General features: G+C 41.0%; 1 protein-coding gene across 2 annotated transcripts in view; it reads right to left on the reverse strand.

Moving 5' to 3' along the window:
- fgfr4 (fibroblast growth factor receptor 4) overlaps positions 1–14609 on the reverse strand; it is a 56658-nt gene extending 42049 nt beyond the window's left edge. For both annotated transcript variants that reach the window (XM_034177875.1, XM_034177876.1), the window contains exons 1-2: positions 13975–14609; positions 9633–9847 (exon numbers count right to left, since the gene is read on the reverse strand). In XM_034177875.1, coding sequence (XP_034033766.1) covers positions 9633–9720 — 88 coding nt within the window. In that variant the 5' untranslated portion in view covers positions 9721–9847; positions 13975–14609. The remainder of the gene's footprint in view (positions 1–9632; positions 9848–13974) is intronic.
- Positions 14610–15501: the final 892 nt, after the last annotated feature.

Raw genomic sequence — 15501 nt, forward strand, 5'->3', positions numbered from 1 at the left:
TAACAGGAAGCCAATGAAGAGAGGCCAGTATGGATGAAATATGCTCTCTCCTTCTAGTCCCCGTCAGTATTCTAGCTGCAGCATTTTGAATTAACTGAAGGCTTTTCAGGGAACTTTTAGGACAACCTGATAATAATGAATTACAATAGTCCAGCCTAGAGGAAATAAATGCATGAATTAGTTTTTCAGCATCACTCTGAGACAAGACCTTTCTAATTTTAGAGATATTGCACAAATGCAAAAAAGCAGTCCTACATATTTGCTTAATATGCGCATTGAAGGACATATCCTGATCAAAAATGACTCCAAGATTTCTCACAGGTCAGGGTAATGCCATCCAGAGTAAGGATCTGGTTAGACACCATGTTTCTAAGATTTATGGGGCAAAGATATCAAGATACTGATTAGACAGCATGTTTCAGCATGTGAATGAAATATCAGACTGAAACATCTCGATCAGTCGAACCATTCTGGATCAGTACGCAACTATTCCATACAGTTGAGCTACTGCCAATCAGAAAGATGTATTTGGTTTCTTGTTTTCTTAAACCCCATTCTAACTTTAACACATATGATTCCCAGAAGGACACTTTCTATAACCATGTCAAACCAATGTGTGAAGATCACAGTTGCCCACAAAAGTGATCTAGGATATGACCTGTAGATGTAACAAGTTGGGCTGATGTGATGATGTAATCCACCAGCATTGTAGCGGGTGGGCGACTCCTCACTCAAAGACTGCCCACAGGCGAATGACGTAACCGACAGGCGTGAAAAAACTCTTGCATGCCCACAAGGGTTCAAGCATGTCTGATGTAATCACACGTGATTCAAATCCATATGGTTTTTGAAAAAAATAATAAGGTCGGATACTTTTCTAATAGACCTCGTATTTGATCTTTTTTAAAGCACGAGCAGCAGATGCAGTTATTCAATAAAAATATCAGCAGAGATTACATTTAGAAATTACATCATTCAGCACATGCTTTTAACCTCGAAAAACTTAATTAACAGCACCTTCAGCTGCTTTAAGTGGCTCGGAAAACTCCACATTATTATGGCAGAAAGGATATTAGTTACAGCATCCAGTCAGTCATGTCAATAAATTATTTAAGTTACGTCACATCTCTAAGCATTCTCATTATTTTATGAATTATCCTGGAAAAAACATAAACCCTTGTGTGTGGAGGATTTGGGGTGCTTAATACAACACAGGAGACATCAGATATTTGGATTCCAGCACTGAGCAATATGTTCTTTGTAACATTAGATGTGTAATTATAGGAGAAGACTAATGTATTTTCACTTTCAGCACCAAACATGGAAAATATGCCCAGGTACTGAAACATAGCTGGTAATTTGCATGCAGAAACTGTTATTCCACACACCCTCTGTTTTATCATTTTTAAAGCATATTTTGTGGGACTGCATACAGCAGTGCAAGCAGGGGTATTGGTTTCAATCCTGTGCATCCATTTAGGTGTGAACAAAATAGCAAGAATGCTAAATTAACTGCACTTTTATAGTGCTTTTCTATATGATGCAGATACTCAAAGCGCTTTCTCACATTCCATCCATCCATTCATTTTCTTCCGCTTTATCCGGAGTCGGGTGGCGGGGGCAGGAGCTCAAGCAAAGCCGCCCAGACCTCCCGATCCACACACACCTCCCCCAGCTCCTCCGGGGGAACCCCAAGGCATTCCCAAGCCAGCCGAGAGATGTAATCCTTCCAGCGTGTCCTGGGTCTTCCCCGGGGCCTCCTCCCAATGGGATGTGCCCGGAACACCTCTCCAGTGAGGCGTCCAGGGGGCGTCCGGAAAAGATGCCCGAGCCACCTCAACTGACTCCTTTCGATGTGGAGGAGCAGCGGCTCGACTCCGAGCTCCTCCCAAGTGACCGAGTTCCTCACCCTATCTCTAAGGGAGCGCCCAGCCACCCTGCGGAGGAAACTCATCTATGCCGCTTGTACCCGCAATCTCGTTCTTTCGGTCATGAGCCAAATCTCATGACCATAGGTGAGGATCGGAACGTAGATCGATCGGTAAATCGAGAGCTTTGCCCCCCTACTCAGCTCTCTCTTCACCACGACGGTCCGATACAGTGACCACATCACTGCAGACGCTGCACCGATCCGTCTGTCGATCTCACGCTCCATCCGTCCCTCACTCGTGAACAAGACCCCGAGATACTTAAACTCCTCCACTTGAGGCAAGGACACTCCACCGACCTGAAGAGGGCAAAGCACCTTTTTCCTGTCAAGAACCATGGCCTCGGATTTGGAGGTGCTGATTTTCATCCCGGACACCTCACACTCGGCTGCAAACCGCCCCATTGCACCCTGAAGGTCCTGATTTGACGAAGCCAAATATGCTTTCTCACATTTGCACCCACCAATGTCAACATAGTGCTATGCATGATGCTCAACTGGACACTACAAACAACGTAGGTACGATGGACCTGAGGATTTTCTGGTCTAACGCAGAATCAATTTGATGATTATGTGGATGCAAGCCCATCATCTCCTCAACGCAAAGACCTTTAAGTCAATTTGGGCTAAATTTGGTGAAATGTTTGAGACTCAGCTAAGGACAAAGCAAATTGATTTTAAGAAAAAAATCTGTTTAAAGTTATGTCCACTGCTGAGGGGATTGGAAATTGGTTAAATATACAGTGACAATTTCTATTAAGCACTGATCTATACCCAAATCTGTGCATCTGCAGTTTGTTAGCTAGTTAGCCTGTCCAACCCCCCAAAAAAACAATAAACTCTTAAACCACATATAGTTAGAGATTAATAATTTTTTTCAGGCAACATATAAAATTACCTGAAGATGTGCAATAAGATTTCTCTAAGGACAATTGTAACTCTAAGTATGTTTGTAGGCACATTATGAATCCCCTTGCTCACAATGAAGGCACTCAGCTCATGCTAACATTGCTTGTTAGCATTGCAGTATGTGATGCTAGCGGGTTTTCAAGGCATGAGCGTGATTAAATCCATTGTGAATCACTGCTTAAGGTGCTCCCCTCGCTCAGGTCCTCAACTGCCACAAGTACAAACTTTTTTAAGCAAATTGTAAATCCCATTGCCCGCAAGAGAGGCACACAGCTCATGCTAACATTAGGTGTAATGTCAGCAGCTTGACATTGCACCTAGTACCAAGATACTACCACATTATATAAATACTGTAACTTCACTAAAATGAGGAAATAGTGACAACATTTACCAATTATGAACTGCAACTGATTTAAATATATATAGTGTTGCACACTCTTTCTGTTTTGTTGTTGTTGTTGTTGTTGTTCCAGCTCTGTCAGATGGCTGCTGTCTTCATGTTGGACACTGATGAAAATTCCTGCCCTCATTAATGAAACAAAAATCCCCTCACTGTCTCTGTTCAGCTGGACTTTTATTGAGGTGGGTAGGAGGTTTTTTATAAAAAAGTTTATGGTTGATTAATTGATCTTCACCTGGACATTGAAATTTTGATAGATCTGTATGGTTTTGACCATAACTCTTCCTGTAATTGAGCTGTAGACACCCCCAGCCCCCAAACAGATGACAAAATTCCAATCAAAATATCAATATTTAAACTGGGCTAATGTCAATCCAGATTGGTTTGCATTCAGCCTGGACCTGAACAGGTTGTCTTTTGAAAATTCCATCTGTCTCCTCTCCGTAATCATTCGTCTTTATGCCATGGTTATGCTTTGTTCTTCAAATCATGTTACCCTGCACTTCTGCAAAGTGACGACAACAGGGTATTGTTTTCACAGGTGTGTGTGGGATGGGGCACTAGTCCTAGGGTCCACGGGTCCCGAGGTCCACTGGTCTTAACCTCTTTATATTATCTGATGGTGTATATTCCAACCCCAAACTAATTTTAAAGTTCACAAATAAATGTAATACATTCAAATAACTAACAAACCAGATCCAGTTTTGTTCAATTTACAAAAATACAACATGTGATTCTGTTGACATACACCATTAATCACCTTTAATTGTACTGTTGTCTGTAAATCTGTTGAACTGAAAATCAATAAATAATGGTAATTCACCATAATAACTTTTTTATTGTCACATTTTTATAACATTACTTAATCTACTTTAGTGCAGCACACATACAGCCTTCCCAATCCAGTCTCCCGGCAGTTCATGGTGACATTACAAAAAGTACATTAATCTATGGGTTTGTGATGGGGGCATGAAAACGTGGCACTTTTCGTGACGGGGCATGGAATGTGGGATGATACGGGGTATGGGGGAGTTACAGTTAGGTTTAGGGGAGAGGACACACTTACACTATGATTGTGGTTAGAGATAGGAAAAGGGGGAGGATTATAAATAGCAAAATGGGGGGAAAAAAGTGTCACGAAAAAAAAATGTGGGACTGGGCTGAGCCTACGATATACAGTTGTATGCAAAAGTTTGGGCACCCCTGATGATTTCCATGATTTTCCTTTATAAATCATTGGTTGTTTGGATCAGCAATTTCAGTTAAATGCATATATCATATAGCAGACAAACACAGTTATATTTGAGAAGTGAAATGAAGTCACAAAGGAGTCATGTGATGAAGTCATACGTACATAGTCAAAAATACCATTACAGATATACGTATGTATACTGACCTGTACATTTATATCATGGTGATGAAAGCATGCAGGGGATGCATCAGTCCTTGACTGATGTCTTTTGTTTCTTATGTGAGCAATGCCTTCCAATAAACCACTCACATGCTTACCAATAAATTAAAATAAACACACACATTAAGCTCCTGGACATGACAGACATGATGGAGAGGGAACTACAAAAATTTAAATACTGGTTTAATTCAAATAAATTATTGCTTCATTTGGGTAAAACAAAATGTATTATATTTAGAAATAAGCCCAGGAACTTAAGTAGAAAGTTATTACTGAATGATGCTGAAATTGAAATAGTAACCAAGTTTCTTGGAGTTTTTATTGATGATAAATTAAGTTGGAAAATTCATATAAATTATGTTAAATCCAACATGTCAAATGTTATAGCGATTCTGTATAAATCATAATACTTCCTCTTCCAGCATCCGTTGGTTACGTTGTATCATTCATTGCTTGTCCCATACATGACCTACTGCATTGACTTTTGGGAAAACACATATAAAACAAATACAAACCCAGTATTTCACTCTAAGAACTGAAACACAGGGGTTTTAAATGTAATTAATACTATTATTTTCAACATACTTGCAATTGTTAATTTTAGGGATTTAAGTAATAATGTTTCATTTTATTTAATTAATTTCAACTGCAATATTGTTTTGCACTTAATTGACAATGTTATGTGGAAAAAGTTACCTTAACTTTATCAATTAAATTCAACATTTTATTTCTTAGAGTGCATGTTACAAAAGAAAGCTATGAGTTATAAGTTTATAAGCTTTTGCTTCAGCTTACACCCTTTCGGCCGGACAAAACTGGGAAATTATTTATGAGTTTTTGTTTTCTTTTGTTTTGTTTTATGAGAAATTCTTTTGTTAAGTACACTGTAAAACTCAATGAGTGAGCTGAACTCAAACCATTTGAGGAAACTGATTGCCTTAAACCATTTAAGTTTACAACTTAAATAAAATAATTTTCAAAAGTTTAATTGTTAAAGCTTTAGTAAGTTAATTTATAGTTAATTAAACTTATGTAAATCTAGTTTATGTTTTTCAATTAAAAAAAGCGACAAATAAATTTCTGCCTAAAAAATTTGCATTACATTTTGGATTAGATTTTTGATGCTTTCTTTTGTTTACTTGTTGACTCTATGTTGTGTTGTTATGACTCTGCCCATTCGCTCTCCTCGGGACGTGAACTCATGATCTTCAGCATGGAAGTTGGATTCTCTAACCAGAAGGCTAAAACCCAGGGCTCTGGCCTTGTGACCAGAGAATTCTTTTGAGCTGTTGGGAGTGAGGTTTATGAACTACATATGCACAGTGACACCTGCTGGCCTCCGTTACATAAACTCAATTAAAATGAGTGAATGGAATGCACTGGAAATACATCACCAACACTTAAATGCCCCAAAACTTTAAATGCACTTAAAGGAACTGAGTTGTTATGACACCAATTCATTTTTGAGTTAGTTTAATTAATGGAAATAAGTGACTATAACTTTTTCAAAGTTTGAGTTACATTAACTTAATTATGGTATTAAAATGGAGTGATCGGTTTAACAGTGTATATGTGTGTGTGTGTTTGTGTGCGTGCCGAATAAAAATTCATTCAGTTAATTAAAAAAAAAGGCTACTTCAGCTGCGATTTCCATTTAAGGCCAAAGTGAACTGCAACAAAACATTTCCACTGTCCGCAGTCACGATGAAATTCTTTAGACTGGCAGCAGATTAAAGGTTAAAATGATCCGACTGCTGGTTTCATAACCCGCAGAGCGTTCTAATGTCTTTCTTCTTTTAATTATCTGTCATCTAAATGAACCCAAGTGATTTTGCTGAACCGCTTCCTGCACATAATCGTCTGGGATGCAGACAGGACAATGAGGAACAAGCTCATGTGCAAGTGAGGCATTTTTCCTCATTCATCCTAAACACCACAGTCACTTTCACACATGCATGACACTCCTGAACCAGTCCAGACGTTAACCAGTAGTTACAACTGTACGTGAGAATGTGAAGCTCCAAATCCACTGGCCCGGACATTAAACAGACTTTATCCTGCCAGCTCCTGCGTACAAAGTAACATCCGATTTAGCTCATGTGTGAATACCGTAAGTCACTGTCCTCAGCATGCAAACGGCACTGTTGATGACATTTAAATCATGCAACTGGCACAAAACCAGAAGAATTCAATCACCTGAGAGTAAAGAAGAAGGGCCATTTACAAAGAGAATGAAGCGAAGAGATGATGAGATTCTAGGACTTCTAAAAACTGGGCCTCTAGTACAGCTTGAGTTGTGACACGAGCCACGAATGAAGCAGGAATTATCAGACTGAACTCAAAGCATGGCAAGAGTGACTCCAGTGTTGCAGACCAAACGGTCCCCCCTGCCGTCACTGCGCATGCGTCATTTAGGAGCATGAGCAGCGATTCATCGATTATCGCCTCCTTTCCTCTTAAAACTGACTTTAGAATGATTTAAGAGGTTTTACTTTGTCATTTGATGGTTAATAATCACATTATTCCCTTTGATCGCTTTGGGTGTAGAGAGTCAGACTCAGAGAGTCAGACTCAGATGTGCTGCTGTCGCACTCTGATTGCTTTGTGTGCACAATTATCTGTGTCTGTGTGCATTCTGCCAATAGGATGCACCATAATTATTGACCAGTTTGCTTAAATATCATGGATGGAACATTAAACAAATGTCTGAAATACCAACAAGGCACATACTTGCAAATGGCTGACTGAATATCATTTTGCTCTTACGGCCATTAATGCAAGCAAAATCCTCATTTGCATACTGCTGTCTATGTCACGTTAACACCCGCCATCCATTTTCTATACCCGCTTTCTCCAATTAAGGGTTACAGGGCCACCTGCTACTAATTGCACAATTTGTCTTAGTAAATCACCCAAAAAACTGTCTCCACCCCAGTATCCAAAAAGTTGGATTGCCCAAACAATTTAGCACTCATTATCTAAGATTCTTAAAAAGACTATTTTTTTTATGTTTAATTAATTAAAGTGGAACTCAGAAACCACATGAGATATGTACTTGGAAAATATGACTTATGATGATATAAGCATTTCATTGACTGTTCAACATGCTGTGACTGATCCTTAAACAGTAAATCAGGCTGAAGTTAACTGGTTTATCCAGTGCTGTATCCACAAATGATTTTATGCCAAAGTCAGCAATGTTTATCAAGAATTTGCTTTGCTGACCTGCAACATTGAAAAGTTGGCCATGGTCAGCCATATGAAAAGTCATGTGAGGTCATCACTTGAGTCATCTATATACCAATTTTGGTAAACCTGCTGGTATTTGTTCTGAAGTTATCGCGATCACAAGCTGCAACACGTATGGACAAATGGAAACGGAAAACCAATCACAATATGCCTTCCCCCCTACAGGAGAACATAATAATGATCACAGCAGGTGAGGATTATATTTCTGATGCTCAAATTAATCTGATGTTTCCGCAAGTATCAGTGAAAAGGTCCCTCGTCTGCAGCTGGCAAACATCCAGGCAGATTTACACTTCCAAGCCTCTGGGCCTGGGACAGATCAGGTAACACAGTTACTGCTGCACAAAAATAATTTTTTTTCCCTTCTTCCTCACTCCCTGTAGGAATTCACTCTGACCGCTTTGTCGTTTTTCCTGCCACTTTAACTTCTCTGGGGTGTTGTGTGGACTGTCAAGCCCCACACTACAGCTGACACAATGCAACTGTTGATATATCCAGGAAATGCATCACAAATCATATGTGGTATTTATGCATACCATACATGGTATGCATAATTCCTGGTTTTCCCAAGAGGGCTCCAAGCCAAGTACTAATTTGGACCTGACCTGCTGCGCCTCTTCTGAGATCTGATGGGATCACGTGTGCTCAAAGTTGGCTGGCTGTGTTGCTGGTGGAATTTATAAAAAAATAAAAAAATAAAAATTGAAATTGAAATTTTGTTCAGAAATTGTGAGGGAACCAGCTCCAAATGCACCACAGAACATAAATACAGTGATAGACAGTATGGAAAATACAGCTCAATCAGTATATTGGTTAGCCCAATAATATGGCCCGATATGAACCTTTCACAAACATATTGGTATCAGTGTTATTTTTGCCAATGTGAACATTTTTATTTTACCAAATAAACAATGCTGCAAAACACTTTCACTGTTGGAAATGTTATCATTATAGAGTTTGTCCAACAGAGGGCACTGCGACTGCACTGTTTACAATGCTGTCAAGCATGTCTAGCACCCCCATCAGCCCTTGGTCACATTTGGTACACGAGACAGAGGCAAATTTTCAATCACAGTGGGCATTTTACAGCAACAAGAGGCAAGCAGTCAGTATGCTGCCAGCTAGACAGCAGTCATAATACATGAGAAGTCTATTTTAAGCAAATGCAAAGTGATGCAACACGGTGAGTGCCAAGCTAAGTGAAAGCAGGGTGACAACACTGTGATGCATGTAGGTTGGTTATATTTTTAGTTATTTAGAATTAAAGTCTTGTTATTTTTGACAATTATGAAAACTTGCATTGCAGAAAACAATGCAGAAAGCTTTGGCTGTTGAAAATTGTTTCATTAAGTTTATCCAGCAGAGGGTGTTCTAACTGCATTTACAATGGGATCACCATCAGATTTTTCGAATGAGCACCAAGAGACAGATGCAAAGCAACCAGCTGCCATTCGTTTTCAATGTGAGTAGGAGTTTTGCAGCAACAAGAGACAAGTGGTGACTATGGTGTCAGCAAAGTATGACTAAAATTGACAAAAAGTCTGTTTTCTAGAAATGCTTAGCAATGCGACACAGGTAAAGGGTTTGATAAAGAAATGTTAGGAATCAGTGCTATTTTTTTATGGATATATCAGCAGATGTATTGGTATCATAACTTCTTCACTTCCTTATATCAGTATCAGCCTTCAAAGCATCCATATCGGTCATTATCTAGCATAGAGCAGTGGAGATCTTACCTTTAGTTCTACCTTCTTCAATGGTTCTGGCCCAGAGTTTGTCTGTCAGACAGAGCAGCAGAAGGCAGAGCGCACCAGCCCTCGCCATTTCCCCGATGTGATGTGTGTCTTCTGGTTAAACGTGAAAATCACAGCAGGAAGGCTGGAGTCTGCCTCACGCTCCACTTCCTGGCATCGGCAATCTCAGAACCCGCAAAGCCTCGAAAATGTGGATCCTGTGAAAGCAAAGGAACACAAGAGCGTTATCCCTCGATCTGAGTCTGCAAACTGACTCCTACTTAGGAGTTTGTGGTGTTCTTGTCAGAGCTGAAGAACATTTTACCAGCTGACAAAATTACAAACAATAGTTCCCCCAAAGAGAGACCGCGCTTGGACACCGGCAGCTGTATTCTGAAGTAGACGTCCCACTCGTTGGCCTCACATTGTCCGGCCTCTCCTGAGTCATGAATAAGTAGCAGGGCTGTTGTTTTTCAATGGATGGCGCTCACTCTGAGCCACCATAATGGGCCCTTACAAGGAAAACACTTGAATCTTGCCAGGAAACGACAATATCTGAAGGAACAGCAGCTTGAGGTTTGACTACTGACAGATCAGACTGATTCAGGCAGAAAAATATAACACCAAACATGGACTTGTGATTGTCTGAATTAACGCTAAAAAAATAATAAAATAAAACCCAAGCTTCAATTTGGGCTCCAAACGATGAGTGTGACTCTAAACAATAAATTCACTTTTTTATACATTGTGAGTAATCAAGCCTGTGAGGCCTCAACTCACTCTTGATAACTGTTTCATTTGCAAGAAATACTTTCCTTGATGAATGTATTTCAAAAGTTAATCCATAACAATCGACAGGGCAGTCGAACCAAACGTGAGAAATCTGCTGCATCCTGAACACAGCCATTAAATATTGCTTACATAGCTTTTATCTAATATAGCAATTTTTTATCAATCCAGTGTCACAGATTGAACAGTCCCCGCTAAAAATCGGTCCCCATTGCCTTCACTGCACATGCATCATTTCAGATCGTCAGCAGCAATTCACCAATTATCACCCCGTGTCTGCATAAAACGGCCTAATTTCTGCTTAAAACTGACTTTTGAATGATTTATGAGGTTTTACTTTGTCATCTGATGATTAATAATCACAGTGTTCCCTTTGATCGCTTTGGGTGTAGAGAGTCAGACTCAGAGTCTCAGACTCAGACGTGCTGCTGTGGTGCTCTAATCGCTCCCCCGTCTTTTATTATGAAATAATGCTGAATTTATGAGATAGATAATGAGTGGAGTGCAGTTTTAAGCAGAAACAAGGTGATAACCTGTGACTTGTTGCTGATGCCGAAATGAGACATGCACAGTGAAGGCAAGGGGACCAATTTTTTTTTGGTGGGGGGCGTTCCGTCTGAAACGCAGGTATCAGTCTTAGAAAATCATTTTGATACGATTAGTTGCTATTGAAAAAATGCATGATAATTGGCCCCTACATTTATTTAATATTACCAACAATATATATGGTAAGCAATCATAAAATGCAAGCACACAATAACTGCACTATGCAATTTTAAGTTTAAGGGTGTGGGTGGGGCAGATTTTGGGCTTATTTAGAGCTCATCTGCCACAGCCCTGTAGATGTATTTCCTTATTAGATTTTTTTTTTTCCTTCTCTCTTCACTCAACAAATTGATGCATTGGATAAACTCAGTTCAATTATGTGTAGGATTTCCATCTAATAAATGTATGTAGCCCCAACTCAAATAAAGCTCATCCATGCAAGATAATTTAATTTAATTTAGTTGGGACTACATATATTTATTAGATGGAAATCCTGCACATAATTGAATGGAGTTCATCCAAAGAGCCATTTTTTGAGTGTAATGTTTTGCACTTTTCTCACTTAGAAGGGTTGGCCTCTGTAAGATAGCATGTCATGAGCAATTTACATCAGAAAGGCACCTGCAGGGAACAAGTTTATATTAATCGAGGATTAACAGTATTTCCTCATACATGATGCACCATAGGATTTTGGCCCCTATCATGCTGTCGGTGCCCCTTTTTAAATTTTTTCACCCACCCACAGTCCGCCACTGTCCTATATGTGTGGTTTTGGAGTTGCAGCTTGAAATGAGTTTGTTCGTTGTATGTCTCACTTCCAAAACCTAGATCGGGTGGCCAACAAAGCCACTGCTGCTTGTTATTTGACTTTTTTAAAACAAAAAAAAAAGGAAAAAAAAAGAAAAAGAAGGAGAAATAGGACTTTTGAGACGAAACTCAAGAGACATGGAGTCTCTTGAGTTTCCTCTCAAAAGTCCTATTTCTTCTTCTGTATGTCGTCATTCCAATCAGGTAAGTTTCTATCAACTTCAGAGTTTTCAAGGTTGTTTTGGTGGCTTCCCTCACTAGTCTTCCTCATGCACAGTCACTCACTATTTGAGGACTGCCTGTTCTGGACAAACTTTCCAAACTCTTACCATTTCTTAATGATTTATTTAATTCCAAGGGCTATGGAACACTTTGAAATAAATGGACTGCATTTATATAGTGCTTTTCCATCTGCATCAGATGCTCAAAGCTCTTTACAATAATGCCTCACATTCACCTCGATGTGAGGGTGCTGCCATACAAGGCACTCACTACACACCGGGAGCAACTAGGGGATTAAGGACCTTGCCTAAGGGCCCTAGCGTTTTTCCGGTCAGGCTGGGATTTGAACTAAGGATCCTCTGGTCTCAGGCCCAACACTTAACCACTAGACCATCACCTCCCCTAAGAGAGAGTTAATGGAGCTGAAATCAGCTCCTTCAACTGTCTTATCAATAAAATATTGATGAAATAACAAACAAAAAGTGTTTTAGTTCCTGCACATCTTGATATATTTACACTCAAATTAACACCAACAGTGTATCAGCTCATATTCACTGTTTGCTTTCACCTCTAATACAGTATCTGACTGTGAGACACTAAAATATAAAAAAAAATGTCAATGTCACAATATATGGACCAAAGTACGTTTTTCCAGTCCAGTGCTGCCAGATTTCAAGTGAAACATGCAACAATGCCCACGCAAATATTTATGAGCACTTTCTAAATGAACTGTTTCATAGTGACTTGTAATGAGTGGATCTGGCAACACAGAAACCTAAAAAAATAAAACACTTTCAGTCCACCAGGCACAGAACAAAGGAAGCTGGACATTTTCCGCACCTGAGAAGTGTGAATGGTTGACATTTTCAAATTTATTGGATAGAATTTATTATCTCTAAATGGGCATCAGTTGTTTAACCAACACTTCCAGCCGCAGTGAGACCATAAATAAGTTCTGTAAAACTGTGAATTTATTTTTATCCGCCCTGGGAGAAGATTTACAGGAGGACAATCACTAATTTCCACGCGCTGTACCTCCCGTGGAATTACTGCGCTACATGGTGTGTTTTTAAATCCCATTTAAGGAGAATAAAAGTGTCTGTAAACTGTGACACTGTCGGAAGACTGCAGTGATTTTTCTGCTTGGCGACTCCAGCCAACTGCGCACAGGCGCCAGTCTCCTGTGCGTGCGCTCTGTGGGTCGCGCCCACGCACACACACGGTTTAATGAAGCAGCTTTCCTGCTGAATGAACCGTATTCTTTCTCAATTAAGGACTGGAAAACTTTTTTTTCCCCTCCTCTTGCTGCTGCTGGTGATTCTCCGGCGCACGGCGCCGCGTTCAGCTACAGGGAAAAAAAAAGTCCCAGTCACAGCAAACTGAAAAGGTTTGATTTTTTGATTTTATGCCGCATGAATCCCATTTGATAAATCACGTGTCTGCGCAGAGCGGTGCGTAAAAGTGCGGATAAACAACTTGGATCTGCAAAATGTCGATCAGAGCGATCGATTGTAACAGCTTGTCCACCGCCTTCTGATCGATCCCAACTTGTGTTCAAAGCACAAGACGAAAACCAGCGATCGTGTGCGCGTTCTCCATCTGTCAATCAAAAGGGTGAGAAAGCAGTAAAAGCGCTTGTTGTTTTCTTGAGATAAGTTTGAAATCTGAAATCTTGAGTTCAAACTCCGCTTTACGCGTCACCCTCGCGCACAAATATGCATGATTGGTGCTCAGTCTTCCTCTTTTATTGCTCGTTTTATAAAAGTATCGCATGTTTAAAATAGAAATTACATGTCTCTGGAGATTATATGTATTTGCTTCTACAAACTCAGGCGGTTTCTGCAAAACAAAGCGCAGTTTTCTGATCTTTATTGGTTCAAATTAAAGTGAATGGTGTATTTTTGTGATAATGTGCGTCCCGCGCACTCTGCTGAAAATGAATGAAAATCTGCAAGAACCTCCAGCTGTCTCATTCACCCACCTTCCCCTGTGTTCTGGCAACGGCTGGCACCAGGGAGGGAGATCAATCCAAGTCCCTGTCGATCCGGATCAGAATTGAAATCGTCATTTGATGATCCTTATAGTCCGGGCGCGTAAGGTCCAAAAACTCCAATACGATTTAAAAATTTTAAATAAAGCACCGAGCTCATAAATCCATCAAAAACAGTCCGGAACATGAGCGGCAGCTGCTGCCACAGTTCCTGGTGAAGAGCTGATCCTCGGGCAAAGTCCACTTGAACGCGCCGCTCAGGGCGCTAAATCCATGGAGAGCAAAAACAAACAAACGGGGCGAAGAAGCGCTTTTCCGCGCGCATACATGCGTCTTTTGTCGCCGTGAAACTGTTTGAAAAAGATCCCCAAGTACTGAAAGTACGAATTATAAAGAGAGAGAACGTGCTCCGCTCGTGTGAAACGCCGTTTTGGGTAATTTTGCGCGTCTTTACGCGCCGCCGTGGCGCTCGCTTCTCCGTGTGTTTGTCCTGCTTCGGTGTTCGTTCTCTGGTGCTGTCCGCATCTGAAATGCGGCGCTCAACCTCAGTCCGGGCTCTCTTAACAGCAGAGGGGTGAAATCTAGCGTCCCGTGCACCCGCCCTCCGTGTGCGTACTGCTGGTGCTCTCAGGACGGCAGCCACAACAACAATGGCCTGAGAGAGCGACCAGGGGAGCAGGAGGTGGGGAGAGGAAGGGGTGCGCACCCCCCCACCACCACCACCACCATCTCTCCAGAGAGCTGCCAAACGTCTCCTGCCCTCCTCCTCTCCGCTGCACCCATCAAACTGGAGCAGATCAGCAACGCCACGAATAGCGTACGCTATACGCGAAATTTTACGCGTTTCCAGCCTGGCTGCCTGCCACAGCAAGCACATAAATCACAAGGTGCTTTCAGATGATGCATCATAATTTACTGCAGTTTAATAGCCGTTGATACAAACAGAGCGTTAGGGCCTCTCTAGGAAACCACTTAAGCTGTTTTTCCACAGTGCGTGAATGAGCGTGAATGGCCTCAGTTCTTTAATTGCATCAGTAAAGAAGAGGGGCAGAGTAATCCCATTATCCCCGGCACAGATCTGCGCTGAGCCTGGATATCTCTGCTCATTAAAATAACACCCAGATAGTCATTTCTCATACACGCTGCCATACAGATCACAAGGTTGGAGTGACACCCACAAAACCAGAAGGGCACCAGGAGAGCGCATAACCCCACCAAGCCCAAACCACCCTGTAATATGGCAACCAACACTTTTCTTGGGAGCATGCGCTGGGCCAAGCATTGCTGCATCGACTACACTAAAGAACCATCTCAGATCCTGGATACATGTTTTTGTTAGTCCTTTGGACCACAGTTCATCATACTAATGGACTTGTGTGCAGGTGCAGGGCTCATTAAATTTTTCTGAAATTTGGTACAAACAATACATGAGGACTAAGTTGTCTAACTGAATCCCTGTGCCCCCCCCCCCCAACACACACACACACACACACACACACACACACACACACACACACA

The sequence above is a fragment of the Thalassophryne amazonica genome, chromosome 9 (assembly GCF_902500255.1).
Source record: "Thalassophryne amazonica chromosome 9, fThaAma1.1, whole genome shotgun sequence".
Taxonomy (NCBI): Eukaryota; Metazoa; Chordata; class Actinopteri; order Batrachoidiformes; family Batrachoididae; genus Thalassophryne; species Thalassophryne amazonica.